The following is a 16,612-nucleotide window of genomic DNA, read 5'->3' as shown; positions in this document are numbered from 1 at the left end:
ATCGTAATATTTTGAAATTAAAATATTTAAAAATAGTCAAAAAAATTAAAAAAAGCATAACATATTTAAATATTAATATATTTAAAATCTTGACAAAATTAAAATATTTTTAAAATATTTAAATATTTAAAAAATTAAAATATTGATTTGAATTGAGTTTTGAAAAGAGTTTTGAATTATGTGTTTGGTTATGAGTTTTGAAAAGTAATAATTATGTTTTAAATTGAGTTTTGAGAAATGGGTGTAGAATTATGATTTGAAAGCTCCAAACAAACAACACACTCAAATCAATGGATGGAACCATATTTTGAGAGGCTTTCTAAACGGAGCCTTAATTTTTGAGTTCAATTTATAATAGGAAAAAAGTTGATGAAATGAATATTAAGTTCATATGTAGCACTCACCAAACAAACAAACGTGCCATATATATTGTAAAATTTTAATCTATTAGTTACGATTAATATAAACAAATGGAGAGGTGAAAAAAGACATTCGGGGTCATTTGTTTCAAATATATGGGTTGTCATCCCACATCGATTGCGGATAATATTCTCAATTATCTTTTTTGAAATATGTGTTGCCATCCCACATCGATTGTAGATAATATTTAGAATAGACTTATAAGATAGCGTTGGACACTTCCATTGTGGAGGCGTCCTTGGAAAATCAAAGGAATAAATCCGTGCGGCTTGCTAGCTATCATGCTTAGGCCAAAGCGGACAATACTTCTCGGTGTTGGCTGGGCAATGTGTTGTCCATGCCTCAAGGTGGTAGTTGGGCTATGTGTTCGACATGAACGGACGGCTACAAATAATGTACAAGATAGTCCATAATGCCTCCTTCATCATAGAAGCGCCTTTTTATTAAAAAAGACAGCCCACATAATCAAATTCTCAATAAATTTTTTGACCCTTTTTTTTTTGGACAAATAGATTTACTAGTCAGGTTATCAATAGATTCAATAATGAGAATCGGCCATGATTAGATCGGGATAGAAAAACACAACCTTAGAGCTGGCAAATCTGAATGGCCAATAATATTTCATGTACCTGAACGTGTCTAAATGCAAGCATCATAATCAAACATTCAAGTTTTTCCATAAAATACTTTCACACCTAAAACTAATCCCTACTGTATAACAATTTGTTGGAAATGGTTGAAAAATTCTGGGTAAAAACAGAATTTTTTCCTAACTTTAGTCTATTATTTAGGTGGGACCCGTGCGTCTATTTTGGCGGGTCTAAGTGGTAACGCATTCTATGCCGCGTTGTGATTCACGTGGTATATTTGGTTGCTCAAAACCATTATCGGGTGAATGGGAAATTGAAGCCAAAGTGAGCTCCATGGAAATGGAGTTTTGGTGGAAATTCCTTAAGGTCGGAAAATGGCTTGTCCCACATTGATTTGATGGGAAGTTTTGAGTGGGTTTATAAGGCATGGGATTGGACCTTGGAGTGTGCCCCAAGGGGTGCCCAAGTTTTGTAGAGAGAGGGAGGTTAAGGGCAAAATAGGCTTGGCCCATTGGATCCAAAAATCACCACATGGGCTTGACCCATTGTCTCAAATCATTTCTTTTTATACGGTCAAACTTATCGTATGAAAAATAAATAATTTGAAATATGTGGAGGGAAAAATAGGGACATAAGATCTTGTGTGGCTAGTTGATTGGCTGCACACAATTTATTAGCCTCTATAGTAAGGTGGTTGAGTAAAAGCCATGGGATATTTTTGAAAATTTAATAATACCATTGTATAGCATACTTCTTATAACTGTGATGTTAATAATATTTTTGTAACGAGTTGAATCAAATTAAATTTTTTTTTTTTTGGGTATCTATTAAATAATATTCTTAATTTGTTTGTGGGTTCGGGCATTGACTCGAGTTGAGTTGGTATGAATTTACAAATCCTTTGAATTGTGTAGTTTTATTATAGTTGTAGTGTCGTGAACCATTCTATTTGAATTGATAAAAACAAATTATATTACGTCTCGATTTCAACTTCGTAAGGCCCGTTTAGCAAAATTTTTAATTTCTTGTTTTAATTATTCTTGGATCTTGAGTAATGAATGATATATGAATTTAGGTTGCCTTTGGTAGAGTTTTGTAAATATGATTTGAAAGTATGAGTTGTATTTTGAGTTTGTGAGTTGTAGAATTATGATTTGAGTGTAGAAAATTTGTTTGGTTATGGTTTTTGAATAGAGTGTTGAATTGAATGTGGAATTGAGTTTTGAAAGTTTGATTTGACATTTGAAGTAAGAAAATTTGTTTGGTTATGAGTTTTGGAAAAAGTTTTCAAAACTTAATTCAAATTATTATAACTCATAACAAAACATACTACTTTAACGCTATTGAAAATTCTGATCAACACTAATAACCAAACTCTTTTTTAAATTCAATTAAAAAATTTATTATTAACAGCAAATAACATTAATCAATTTTTTAATTGAAAATACTAAAAAGGAAATAAATTTTTTTTCAAAATAAATATTCAAAAATTTTAAATCATAAATATTTAAATAATTTATATAATCTAAAAACTTTAATAAGTAAAAAATTAAAAGAAATATTCAAAAAATTTAAATCGTAAAAATTTAAATAATTTAAATATTCAAAAAATTTAAATAATTTAAGATGTTAATATTTTAAATTTAAAAACAACTCTGCACTCAAATCGTAACCAAACACATAAAATAAAAGTCAGTTAAAAAATTATTTTTAAAACTCATAACCAAACGCATAACTCGAAACTACATACTATTTTCACAACTCTACACCTAAATTGTAACCAAATACATAACAAAAAAAAATTAAAATATTTAAAAATATTTTTATAAAATAGAGTTTGAATTTATTTTTATAAAATATTTTAAAATTTAAAAAATTAGAATCGTAATATTTTGAAATTAAAATATTTAAAAATATTCAAAAAAAAATAAAAAAAGCATAACATATTTAAATATTAAAATATTTAAAATCTTCACATAATTAAAATATTTTTAAAATATTTAAATATTTAAAAAATTAAAATATTGATTTGAATTGAGTTTTGAATTATGTGTTTGGTTATGAGTTTTGAAAAGTAATAATTATGTTTTAAATTGAGTTTTGAGAAATGGGTATAGAATTATGATTTGAAAGCTCCAAACAAACAACACCCTCAAGTCAATGGGTGGAACCATATTTTGAGAGGCTTTCCAAACGGAGCCTTAATTTTTGAGACTTATTTGCTTATCATTTTGGTTCACACCTCTGTAATCATTTTGTGAGTTCAAATTATAATAGAAAAAAAGTTGATGAAATGAATATTAAGTTCATATGTAGCACTCACCAAGCAAACAAATGTGCCATATGTGAGAGGGTAATTTATATATAAATTGGGCCAAGCTGGGTAATGGGCCGTTATGGGCCACAGTACGAAGGGCTGAGTAAAAAGGCCTTAAAATTAGTCCGGTCCTAGAAGGCCTTAATTAGTCCGATCCCAGAGAGCATATTGTTATCTCGATCCAGGAGAGCACTGCGGATAGCTCGGTCGGAAGGTTGCCACATTCAGAGTTAGCCCGATCATGGAATACCGTAGCTAGCTCGGTCAGAACCATGCTAATTGTCAACCTGGTCTAATCGCGCCGTGGTCTATATAGGAGGAACCGAGGTAAGAGCAGTAAAAGGAAGAACCAAACTAGCTAAAGTTCGGTCTATTCTGCGGCTCAGCATAGCCATGCTTATCTCGGTCATATTGGAATCCGACCATGGTAAAACCATCTCACTTGGTTCAAGCAGTGAGGATGGTGTTGAAGGATAAGCATTATCTTTCAGGAATATGACTCCTAAGAGGACTCTACATGGAGGAGTAAGAGTCCTACTAGGATTGTGCCACGCGAAACCTATAAAAGCTCACAACATCACCTATGGAGAGGTAACACAACTTTGATTCCCAAACACATAGAGCCTTTTGTCTATTTGTCTATTTTGCTGACTTAGGCATCGGAGAGGTATCCGGCACACACCCGTCGGCTAGCTCACGTTTGTGTTTTCAGGGAGTAAAGCGACGACGTACGGAGGAGCACAGACTTGATCAACAGGATTACACGGGAAGAATATTTCGTGCCCGTACAATTGGCGCCGTCTGTGGAAAGATCAGACTAGAACAAAACCTCTTGATCAAGCTTTTCCTCTTTAGAAGCAATGGCGCACAACGAAGATTTGCCGCAGTCCGCCATAGACGGACAAACACCAGAGAGGGATGCAAGGCGCGAAGGCCTACCTTCTATCCCTCCCATGGCAGACTTAGAGCCACAGCGACAGAATCCTAGGTGGGATGTAAGGGGGAGGAGGCAGACTAACAGCCCCCCGTCATTCTCGTTCACAAAGTCCTGACAAACAAAGGCGAAGGATTGATCCTCAAGTTCTGGAGGACCGCGTGAAGGAGCAAGATGAATTAATAAGGAAGATGGCGGCGGACATGGAGGCCATGACGCACCAGATCAAGGGAAAATGGGTGGCGACAGGAGAGGGGCGCAAAGGCAATGCGCCTCCTCGCCACTCAGAAGATCGTAGTAGGCATATCACGACATCGCAAGCAGAAAGTAGAAGCCTCAGGACGAGCGACACTCAATCAAGGACTTCCAGAACTCGTTACTCCAGATTTGAGAGAACGAGATCATTAAGGTCTTACACAGAGGGAAGTACCTATCGGCCCTCACACACGCACCATACATCATCCAGGGAAACGGAGTTGCCTAGATCGTCCGACTTACGGACTGCACTTGAAGAAAGGGTGCGATAGAAGGAGGATGCTAGGGCACGCGACCTGCACAGAGTTTCAGCCCTTCGGCGGTTGGCTCCTCGGACGCATGGAAGCGTCGAGGTTGGAATGCCAGTACCACACCTTCCCTACGAACCAACAAATAAAGCCTTGGCAAGACTACATAGCTCGCTGTTCGTTCCGGCGATTGAGAACGCATCATTACCCTCAGGCTTCATCCAGCCTAAATTTACCACATACGAAGGGAAGACAGACCCTTACATGCACCTAAGCCACTTCTGCCAGGTTATGGCGGTATATCGACGAAATGAGGCTTTGATGTGCCTCCTCTTCCCATCAAGCCTTGGTGACCTAGGCTTGACTTGGTTCGAAAAACTTCCAAAATGCAGCATAGCCTCCTGGACGCAATTGACGGAGGCATTCGTAACAAGGTTCAGAACGAACACCAAAACCCCGGTGGAAATTGATCAATTGCTCTCCATCGACATGGGCGAAAAAGAGTCATTAAAATCCTACAATAGCCACTACTGGGAGACCTTCAACCAGATTGGGGACTACCCCACCAATCTCGCTATCGCACAGTACAAAAGAGGCCTTCTAGTTGGGAACAGACTAAGGGAATCAATCACTATGACACCGCCTCTCACGATGGAGGCCTTAATGGAAATAGTGCACCAACACATTCGGGTAGAAGAAGATGGCGCACGTGCTAAGGCAAAGTTTAGCACGACCGCAGTACCAGATAAAAAGACCGTGGCAAAGGTCAACGCGGTAGAATGTCTGAACAAAAATGGACGAGGTAGGCGGGACAACGGAGAAGACCAGGATAAAAGATGGTTGAGAGTCCGCACTGCCATTACCACGGTATTCAAAAAGCCAATCTACTGGATTCTAAGCGAGATACGCGATGAACCTTTCGTCAGATGGCCTGCCAAGCTAGGAGAGGCTTAGAAGGACTGCGACGAAAGATCACGGTGCACCTTCCATAAAGAAAAGGGGCACCGCACTAAAAATTGTACACCATTGAGACAACATTTAGAAGAGTTGGTGGCGGCCGGTCACCTGGACAAATACATTGAAGAAGGGGCGCAGCCAGCCCTCCAAAATGACAACCACCCGAACAGAATGCCAATCGACTCCCCACCTCAAGGCGTGATAAACGTAATACATGGGGTATTCTAGCCTGAGCGCGTGTGTGAGCTCAGGGGCATGATAAAGAAGGCTGAGCACTTAAGGGAGGTATTAAGTGCCCAGCCCACCATTAAAAAGGGGAAAACAGAAACCACGAACGTCATATCTTTTTCAGATAGAGACTTGGCAAGAATATACTGCCCTCACAATGATGTATTGGTCTTCACTCTCCGAGTCAAGGATTTCGACGTCAAACGGATTTTGATTGACCAAGGGAGCTCATGTGAGATAATGTACTACGACACCTTCAAACAACTGAAATTGGAGGACAAAGACTTGGCACCAGCTGTGTCCCCCCTGATCGGATTCAACTCAATGCCAGAGTGGCCAGTCGGCAAGATTATCCTTCCAGTCAAGGCAGGAAGCGTGACAAAACAAGTGGAGTTTTGGGTGTTAAAGGTCCCTTCCACTTACAACATAATCTTGGGAAGAACATGGCTGCATGCCATGCGATCTGTAGCGTCATCCTACCATCAAGTAATGCGGTTCCCCAACGAAGCCGGGGTAATTGAAGAGGTCTTTGGAGACCAAATTATGTCCAAGCAATGCTTTGTCACGGTTAATGGCAGCCGCGCTGCCAAGGGATATGTTCATTCGGTGGAAGAACCTGAGAACAATGAACTGTTCGCAGATGTTGGCAAAGCAGCTGATCAAAAAGTGGTGGAAGACTTGGTAAAGGTAAGAATAGATGAAAAGAACCCAGATAAGTTCTTTTTGCTCGGTTCATCGTTATCCAGCACTAAGAGATTAGAGGTCTTGGAATTCTTGACCTCTAACATCGAAGTGTTCGCCTGGACACCCTACGACATGCCAGGTATTGATCCAAACTTCATATGTCACCAACTCAATGTCCACCCATCCGCCAGACCAATCATTCAGCGCACTCGCAGATCAGCACTCCACCACGCCGAGATAGTGGCGGAAGAAGTGGGAAATCTGCTAGAGACAGGAGCTATCAGAGAGGTGCACTACCCCATATGGATTTCCAACACAGTCGTGGTGCCAAAAAAGAATGGCAAATGGCGTGTCTGCGTCGACTATAAGATAGTCAACAAAGCATGCCCAAAGGACAACTTCCCCCTACCACGGATAGATCAATTGGTAGACCTAACGGCGAGGCACAACCGACTTAGCTTTCTGGATGCATACAGAGACTACCATCAGATCGCTATGTACGAACCAGACCAGGAGGTCATGTCCTTTACAACTCCAAGAGGACTGTATTGCTACATGGTCATGCCCTTTGGCCTAAAGAACGCAGGGGCAACATTCCAGAGAATGGTCACCAAGATGTTTGAGCCGTTGTTAGGCAGAACGATGGAAGCTTACATCGACGATATGGTGGTCAAAAGCAAGGATGAGAACGACCATCTAAAGGACCTAGGTGAGATGTTCCAGATTCTGAAGAGGCACAAGTTGCGCCTTAATGCATCTAAGTGCGCGTTCAGTGTAGGATCTGGCAAATTCCTAGGCTTCCTAGTGACCAACTGGGGTATAGAGGCAGACCCCTCCCAGATCAAAGGTATTCAGGATCTGGAGAGGCCTAACTCAGTAAAGGAAGTGCAGCATCTCACCGGCATGGCAGCTGTACTCAACCGATTTATTAACCGGTCGTCAGACAGACTACGACCATTTTTTCAAGCATTAAAAGCCAAGTTCGAGTGGGACAAAGAATGCGACCGAGCTCTGGAAACTTGAAAGAATACATGTCTTCTCTACCACTGCTTGTCACCCCAATATCTAGAGAAGAACTCTTCTTGTACCTGGCAACCTCTCAGCACGCAATTAGTGCAGTATTGGTCCGTGCGAAAGGAATCCAACATATGCCCATCTATTATGTCAGCAAGACATTGCTGGGCGCCGAAACGAGGTACTTGCCACTGGAAAAACTGGCCTTGGCCTTAATGATGGCCTCAAGGAAGTTGTCGCACTATTTTCACGCCCACACCATAGTCGTCCTCACAGCTTTCCCATTAAAAGCTTTGTTTGAGAGGGCGAACTTTTCTGGGCGAATCTTGAAGTGGGCAGTAGAGTTGGGACAATTCGACATCAAGTTCCAACCCAGAACCGCGATAAAGGCCCAAGCTTTGGCAGACTTTGTCGCAGAATTTACCCCGGGAAGTCATCATATCTGCCCAGTCGACCTGACTAACACAACCGAACTAGGGATGGAAGTTGACGCCGGAATAGCGCAACCTCTGGTGTAGGATACTCAGTCGGACCCCAAGGCAGACCAGAATAAAGAGAACAAAGGCAGAAGCGAACCATGCTACACCAAGCCAAGACTCACCAACAAATAAAGACTTGGTTCAATCAGATAGCGAGGGGCAGATAGCCAGTATGGACCTTGAAGAAAACACCAGCAACATCCTTGACCCCACGGCATCATCTGATCCCTCCACTTGCTGGAAATTGTTCGTTGGAGAGATGTGGAAGCTCTTTGTGGACAGAGCATCCAACCGGCATGGTGCAAGACTTGGCATAGTCCTCATCTCACCAAACGGCCTGGTTGTGGAGCAAGCAGTCAACCTTGGATTCCCAGCATCAAACAATGAAGCGGAATATGAAGCGCTTCTTGCAGGTCTCAAATTAGCATTCTACATGAAGGTCACCAAGCTAATGGTCTACAGCGACTCACAGCTGGTGGTAAACCAAATTTCTGGCGACTACGAAACGAAGAATGACAGGATGGCCAAGTACCAAGAATTGGTCAGAACAGAGATCAAGAAATTTGAAGTAGTAAGGATAGAACAGATTGGCAGGGAAAAAAACAGCAGAGCAGACGAACTAGCAGGCTTTGCTTCAATGGCAGATACATCCATCCCCCATCCGTTGCTAATTGACTACTTACCAAAACCAAGCATTGAAGACCCCGAAGCAGAAAAGGTATGTTGCGCCGAACTAGGCCCCTCATGGATAGATCCCATCATACTATTCTTAAAAGACGGCGTCTTTCCAGAAGAAAAGAAAGAAGCCAATAAAATTAGAACAAAGTCACAGCGATTTTGGCTCTTCCCTTCTATGGCATTGTACAAAAAATCATTCTCATGACCTTATCTAAAGTGTGTTCACCCAAGCAAAGTGGAAGCATTCTTGTTCGAAATACACGAAGGGGTGTGCGGAAGCCACCAAGGAGGAAGATCGTTAGCTTACAGAGCCATTTCACAAGGATACTGGTGGCCATACATGCAGGCAGACTCAGAGAAGTATGTGAAGAAGTGCGAGAAATGTCAGAAGTTCGCACACCAAATACATCAGTCGGCCAGAGAACTCCTACCATTGACCAGCCCATGGCCCTTTGCAATGTGGGGCTTAGACATAGTAAGACCACTTCCAACAGCACCCGGAAACAGAAAGTTCTTTCTCGCAGCAACAGACTACTTCACAAAGTGGGTGGAAGCAGAAGCATTAGCATCAATCAAGGAAAAAGATGTGAAGAAGTTCGTCTGGCAGAATATCATTACTCGATTTGGCATACCTAAAGCCCTAATATCAGACAACGGCACCCAGTTTGATGGCAGAATCTTTAGAGGCTTTTGTGAAGAATACAAGATAGAGTTCTACAATTCTACACCGGCATATCCTCAAGTCAACGGCCAGGCGGAAGCATCAAACAAGGTCATCTTGGATGGACTCAAGAAAATGTTAAAAAGAGCAAAAAGCAAATGGGCTGAGGAGCTTCCTCATGTTTTATGGGCTTACCGCACCATACCTCGATGATCAACAGGAGAAACACCATTCTCCTTAGCCTATGGCATGGAAGCAGTAATCCCGCTGGAAGTTGGCCTCCCCACAATTAGAAGTGAAAATTTTGATCCGGACTTGAATGGAGAAGCCATAGCATTGGAGCTCGACCTCGCCGAAGAAAGAAGAGAAAAAGCATTGGTTCACATTGCCTCATACCAACAAGAGTTATCTAGGAAATACAACAAGACAGTACATCCAAGACAATTCAAAATCGGAGATTGGGTACTGCGCAAAGTAATGGGAAATACCTTGATCCCAGGAGATGGCAAATTAGGGCCTAATTGGGAAGGACCTTACAAAGTGGTCGGATTAGCAGGAAAAGGTGCTTACCACTTGGAAGACGAAGACAGTAAAGCAATTCCCAGACCATGGAACACTGCCAATCTCAAACTATTTTATTTTTAGCTTTACTTTAAAATACTTGTAATTTTTCTTTTCCCCAATAAAGCAAGTAGTTTTCTTTCAGCATCAGTGTTTTTATTCCGTAAAAGTTGTTTTAGTAGACTAGGGGCATTGAAAGAATAGTTGGCCGGAAAAACCAACTTAGAGGTTGGCTGGAAAAATCAACTTAGAGGTTGGCTGGAAAAATCAACACCCTTCCTAAGCCCAGGATAAGGATCCAGACTGCAGGACGTTTGGTCGAAATAACCAAACACTTTACTTTAGGTTAGCTGGAAAAACCAATCTAAAGGTTGGCTGGAAAAACCAACACCCTCCTAAGCCCAGGATAAGGATCTAGGCTGCAGGACGTTTGGTCGAAATAACCAAACACTTTACTTTAGGTTGGCCGGAAAAACCAATCTAAAGGTTGGCTGGAAAAACCAACACCCTCCTAAGCCCAGGATAAGGATCTAGGCTGCAGGACGTTTGGTCGGAATAACCAAACACTTTACTTTAGGTTGGCCGGAAAAACCAATCTAAAGGTTGGCTGGAAAAACCAACACCCTCCTAAGCCCAGGATAAGGATCCAAGCTGCAGGACGTTTGGTCGGAATAACCAAACACTTTACTCTGGGTTGGCTGGAAAAAACCAATCTAGAGGTTAGCTGGATTAAACCAACTCTTAGTACTCTTCAGCCGAATTAAGGATATCGGCTAAAGAGTGGTTGGCTGGATTAAACCAACTCTTAATATTCTTCAACCAAGGTAAGGATATCGGCTAAAGAGTGGTTGGTTGGATTAAACCAACTCTTAGTACTCTTCAGCCGAGGTAAGGATCTCGGCTAAAGAGTAGTTGGTTGGACTAAACCAACTCTTGGTACTCTTCAGGCGAAGTAAGGACATCGGCTAAAGAGTGGTTGGCTGGATTACACCAACTCTTGGTACTCTTCAGGCGAAGTGAGGACATCGGCTAAAGAGTGGTTGGCTGGATTAAACCAACTCTTGGTACTCTTCAGCCGAAGTAATGACATCGGCTAAAGAGTGGTTGGCGGGATTAAACCAACTCTTGGTACTCTTCAGCCGAAGTAAGGACATCGACTAAAGAGTGGTTGGCTGGATTGAACCAACTCTTGGTACTCTTCAGCCGAAGTAATGACATCAGATAAAGAGTGGTTGGCTGGACTAAACCAACTCTTGGCACTCTTCAGCCGAAGTAATGACATCGGCTAAAGAGTGGTTGGCTGGACTAAACCAACTCTTGGTACTCTTCAGCCGAAGTAATGACATCGGCTAAAGAGTGGCTGGCAGGATTAAACCAACTTTTAGTATTCTTCAGCCGAGGTAGGTATCTCGGCTAAAGAGTGATTGGCAGGTATACTTATAGTTGCAATGTTAAGACCGGGATAAAGTATCTCGGCAAGAGAATGCTGAACCTCATGCAAGGCTTCAGTTAGAAAGTAAAGTACAAGCATAGAGATCAACCGAAATAAGAGTTGGAACAAAAAAGCAGACTTCATTGAAAATTTAAAGCAAGTACAAAGGGTGGGGCCTCAGCCCGGCAACAATCTGTGTCCAAAAGCAAAGAAAAGAAAATACAGAAATCAAGCAAGAAGTAGAAGAAGGCAAAGTCAGGCAAACAGATCATCAAGATCCGCATCAAGTTCAACTCGCAGCCCGGTTTCAGTTGGAAGCACGGTTTCAGTTGGTAGTTCGACAGTCAGATCTTCTACCGTTGGCTCCGACCGAGCCGACTGACAGGCGGGATCATTGACAATCGGGGAATCGTTGGGCACGGTTTCTTCTTCACCTGAATCTTCAAGAAACTGTTGCTGAGTGGTAGCAGCATACTCCGCCAGTGAGCTTGGTATAAAGTATTGAGGAGGATTGAAGACCTCGGTCTCAAGCCCATGACCGAGCTGCACCACAGCACCCCTCCACCCGCATTTAAAGAAGAGATCCTTTGCAGCTTCACACTGCTTAATGTATAGGGCTTCACCCTCTTTAAAGCCCCGGTCCTCTGCAGCCTCCAACTTCTTCTCAAGCTCCGTTATTTCGGCTTTCTTTTTTCCTTCGAGCTTGGCCAGCTCACGAAGGTATTTGTCTTTCATTAGTGTCAGGGACCTTTGTTTATCAGCATTAGCCGAGGTAACTAGTCCGGTCAGACGGGTGACCTCGGCCTCCAGCTCGGCGGTCTTCTGTTGAGATGCTTCTAGCTCGGCCGTTTTGGCTTCAGCTTCTACCATGGCTTGCCTTGTTGTTTTCCTAAGTTCTAACACTCGCTTATGAGCGATATGGTTTTTCTGTATGGCCTACAAAAAGATGGTAAGACACTTTTTCAGTATAACCGAGCTGATAGATTGGACAAATTTCTTTAGAAAAAATAAAGGGGCAACTCACCAGCACCATGGATTTTGTGGACGAGCGAAGGGCCTTCAGCTCGGTCAGGTGGTTGTGGTGCCTCATGTTGGCTGGAAGACAAACACCTTTAGCCAAGTTGAAGGCCATCAGGTGGTCTTTTTCTGCGACCACAGAGTCCGAATCCGTGATAGCACAGTTCTGAAAGGTGATTTTTGGAGCCCACTTGGAGGAGGTAGCTCGGTCAGAGCGCTCCGGTTGTGGGCTCGGTAGAGGGCTTGGCAGAGTGGTTTGAGGAACCACGGTTTCATCTTCATCAACAAGACGTTGCTCGGTTTGGGTAGTCCGGGCACGCTTCTTTGGGCGTGATAATGAAGGTTGTTGAGAAGGCAGAGCAACTACGGTTTCTTGAGTTTGACCAGCTGGCGGTACCTCAGTCGGATTTGTTTCAGTCAGAAGGGCTCGCACGGCTCTCTTCTTGGCCATCTCTTGCTCAGCAGTTAAAGGGATTAATCTGATTTGGGGTTCGGTTCGGTTCAGTTCGGTTCGGTTCAGGCGAAGCCTCCAACAAGAAATCAGTTACCTTGGTCTTTCGCTTACCACTGTATCGATAGGTCGGCTAGAAATTCAGTAGCTCGGCCCAACTTCGGTTTGGATATCGCAGCGCGGCACAAAGTGTAGTTAGGTTAGGGTAGCTGTACTGTGATTTGAGGAAGTTCAAGTCTACATAAAAAGAAGACAACTGTTAGTCCGGTTCAAATATTGAAAACTGAAGTAAAGAAATACGTACAATGGAGCCGAGATAAACCTACCGACTACCCCCTTGTTCCAATTTATTCTGTCACTAGGGATCTGGTCTTGTTGGTCCTCAAAATTCCCAGATACCCAAAAGAAATCGTCGTCGTTCACATCTTTGTCCGGAGTATCTTTTATTATCTTTTCACGCCGGCGTCTTATTCTTAAATAATAGACCCATCCATCTTCGGTGGATCCTATAGAATATTGGTGGAAGAGTTCTGCTAGCCCGAGGTTAAGGCCAGCCCGGTCGTTTAACGCGGCAATGCCGTTTATTATACAGTAGGAATTGGTGGAAAGTTGGGTAGGGCAGAGTTTGGTTTGCCTAAGGAATTCACAAAGGAGGGGCTGTACGGGGAAACGTAGACCGCACTCTACGATTGAAATAACATTAAAAGGGACAAAGCCTTGCTTTCCCCAAGGGATGGTGTCTAGCTCGGCCAGTGAAAGGTGGACATCATCTGGGATTTGGTAGTCCTTGCGAAATTCAGCCATTGCGCCAAGAGAGTCAACTAAAAACCTATACTTTCAAATTTGTGGTTTAAGTTATGAATAAATTATATGTGGGTGTTAGCTCGATGAAAAAATGATTCTGAGTAGCTCGGTTGAGCGCTCAAGGGAATGCCTGGGCAACCTAAGTCTGCAAAGTAAAAAAAGAAGTGTTAAGCACTGATCATTGGACCGTGCTACAAGAAACAAAGGCAAGATAAATAAAGCTCTAGTTCGGCTACGCAGTTTTAGCTGCGTTTAAGCAAAGGGATTTAGCTCGGTCGAGCCTTTGGGATAGCTTTCTTAGTCCGGTTTTAGCTAAGGAAGTTGGTCCAGCCCCAACTTTTAGCTCGGTCACCGTTGAGGCTCTCTAGTGTGGCATTGCGCAGATCTAGCACGGTTCAGTAGTTCGGCTAGTTGAAACAAATGGTGGTTTGACTTAAGGAGACTACAAGTATGGCGCAAGTTTCAGTTTGGTTGTCAGGTATGGCTAGGCTTACGACCAAGGCAAACAACTTCCTAGTTCGGTTGCATAATTATTTGGTATCAAACCCAGTGTTTCTACAGATTGTTTCGTGAGTTCAAGTTGTTCTATTGCTAAGTTTTTTCCAGAAAAACACATGACCAAGCAGAAAATGTGTTTTGCAAAAACACAAAACAATATGCCATGGATTGTAAAAAACAAAAACAAAACAGATTTGAGTAGCTTACCAGGTCAAGAGGAGGAAACTGAAGATGAAAGCAAAGACAGTGAAGAACACGAACTCAACAAGCTCAGGGTCGAGGAATGTCAGAGACTCGCCAGAGAGAGAAGTTGAATAGTAAAGTGAATGATTCAAAGCATTAGGGCTTGTTTTGTGAAAAGAGAAGGGAAAAAGGCGGAAACTGTTCAAAAAACACGAGGTACGAAGACGGCGTGACAGCTGCCTTTAGCCAATAAGAGCATGCCGCGTGTCCTTGGAATGAGAAGCGATTCAGTCTCTGTGATTGAAAAGACGTTTTTACCAGACGGGTACAGCCCGGTGTAAATTTAGCTCAGCTGATTGAAGGGTAATTTATATGTAAATTGGGCCGAGCTGGGTAATGGGCCGTTATGGGCCACAGTACGAAGGGCTGAGTAAAAAGGCCTTAAAATTAGTATGGTCCTAGAAGGCCTTAATTAGTCCGGTCCTAGAGAGCATATTGTTATCTCGATCCAAGAGAGCACTGCGGATAACTCGGTCGGAAGGTTGCCACATTCAGAGTTAGCCCGGTCATAGAATATCGCAGCTAGCTCGGTCAGAACCATGCTAATTGTCAACCTGGTCTAATCGCGCTGTGGTCTGTATAGGAGGAACCGAGGTAAGAGCAGTAAAAGGAAGAACCAGACTAGCTATAGTTTGGTCTATTCTGCGGCTCAGCATAGCCATGCTTATCTCGGTCATATTGGAATCCGACCATGGTAAAACCATCTCACTTGGTTCAAACAGTGAGGAGGGTGTTGAAGGATAAGCATTATCTTTCAGGAATATGACTCCTAGAAGGACTCTACATGGAGGAGTAAAAGTCCTACAAGGATTGTGTCACGCGGAACCTATAAAAGCTCACAACATCACCTATGGAGAGGTAACACAACTTTGATTCCCAAACACACAGAGCTTTTTGTCTATTTGTCTATTTTGTTGACTTAGGCATCGGAGAGGTATCCGGCACACACCCGCCGGCTAGCTCACGTTTGTGTTTTCAGGGAGTAAAGCGACGACGTACGGACGAGCGCAGACTTGATCAACAGGATTACACGAAAAGAATATTTCGTGCCCGTACAATATGTATTGTAAAATTTTAATCTATTAGTTACGATTAATATAAACAAATGGAGAGGTGAATAAAGACATTATTGGTTATTTGGGAATTGATTATTTTAATTGATTTCTTTATGTTTTAAGAAAAGATGTGTAAAAAGTAAAGAAAGTGATGTGATTGGATGTTTTGACATTTTGACTATTTTCATCAAAAGCCCTCATGCCAAACAAGCTCTAAATATTAGAATTTTGATCGATCATGTCGAGATTTTTATTTGATTTCATAAGATTATATTATATGATTAAAATTTTAAAAACTAACAGTCTATACCTATCAAATTATTTAAGTTTATTAAAAATATATATATATATATATATATCAACCATTTGTGAAGTTAAAATAAAAATTTATTGATGTAGATTTTTTAATAAAATTTTTTTATCACTCTTGATTAGCAATACCTCCACTGTCGAAATGTTTTTTTGGTTTAAATCATCAAGCCTCTTTGATTTAAAAATTACTTTGAAAACTTCATTTATTAATACATTATTTTTATCCTTTCTTTTTTACGTGGGACAAAGTTTCATCAAGATAAATAAAGAAATATAAATTAAAGTTTTGAAAATTTGAAAATAACTTCAAATTTTCTAAAATAATTCAATAAAATTGACCATTGAACGGCACCAGTTTGAAAAAATATTAATATGATGTATTCAAAGTTCATGTCCAAGCTATATATTTGTTATTATATCATTTGTTTCAAATATATGGGTTGCCATCCTACATCGATTGTGGATAATATTCTCAATTATCTTGTTTGAAATATGTGTTACCAACCCACATCAATTGTAGATAATATTTAGAATAGACTTATAAGATAGCATTGGACACTTCCATTGTGGAGGCGTCCTTAGAAAATCAAAGGAATAAATCCGTACGGCTTGCCAACTATCATGCTTAGGCCAAAGCGGACAATACTTCTAGGTGTTGGCTGGGCAATGTGTTGTCCATGCCTCAAGGTGGTAGTTGGGCTATGTGTTCGACATGAACGGACGGCTACAAATAATGTACAAGATAGTCCACAATGCCTCCTTCATTATAGAAGC

General features: G+C 41.6%; 1 protein-coding gene across 1 annotated transcript; it reads right to left on the bottom strand.

Moving 5' to 3' along the window:
- Positions 1 to 11,578: 11,578 nt before the first annotated feature.
- On the bottom strand, positions 11,579 to 13,163 carry LOC145790704 (uncharacterized). The gene is made up of 2 exons (XM_082869159.1): positions 12,483 to 13,163; positions 11,579 to 12,394 (listed from the first exon to the last, which is right to left on the bottom strand). The coding sequence occupies exons 1-2, from the start codon at positions 12,924 to 12,926 to the stop codon at positions 11,714 to 11,716; spliced, it is 1,125 nt and encodes a 374-aa protein (XP_082725285.1). The 5' UTR covers positions 12,927 to 13,163; the 3' UTR covers positions 11,579 to 11,713.
- Positions 13,164 to 16,612: the final 3,449 nt, after the last annotated feature.

Source organism: Camellia sinensis, chromosome 1 (assembly GCF_055761805.1).
Source record: "Camellia sinensis isolate YWXY chromosome 1, ASM5576180v1, whole genome shotgun sequence".
NCBI lineage: Eukaryota > Viridiplantae > Streptophyta > Magnoliopsida > Ericales > Theaceae > Camellia > Camellia sinensis.
This window is presented reverse-complemented; position numbering and strand designations above follow the sequence as displayed.

Bases quoted from the DNA above. Each gene is read 5' to 3' on its own strand.
- LOC145790704 (XM_082869159.1), bottom strand. From the start codon at position 12,926: ATGGCCAAGAAGAGAGCCGTGCGAGCCCTTCTGACTGAAACAAATCCG. The intron at 12,395-12,482 runs GTGAGTTGCCCC...ATCTTTTTGTAG, and splicing joins CCACAAAATCCATGGTGCTG to GCCATACAGAAAAACCATAT.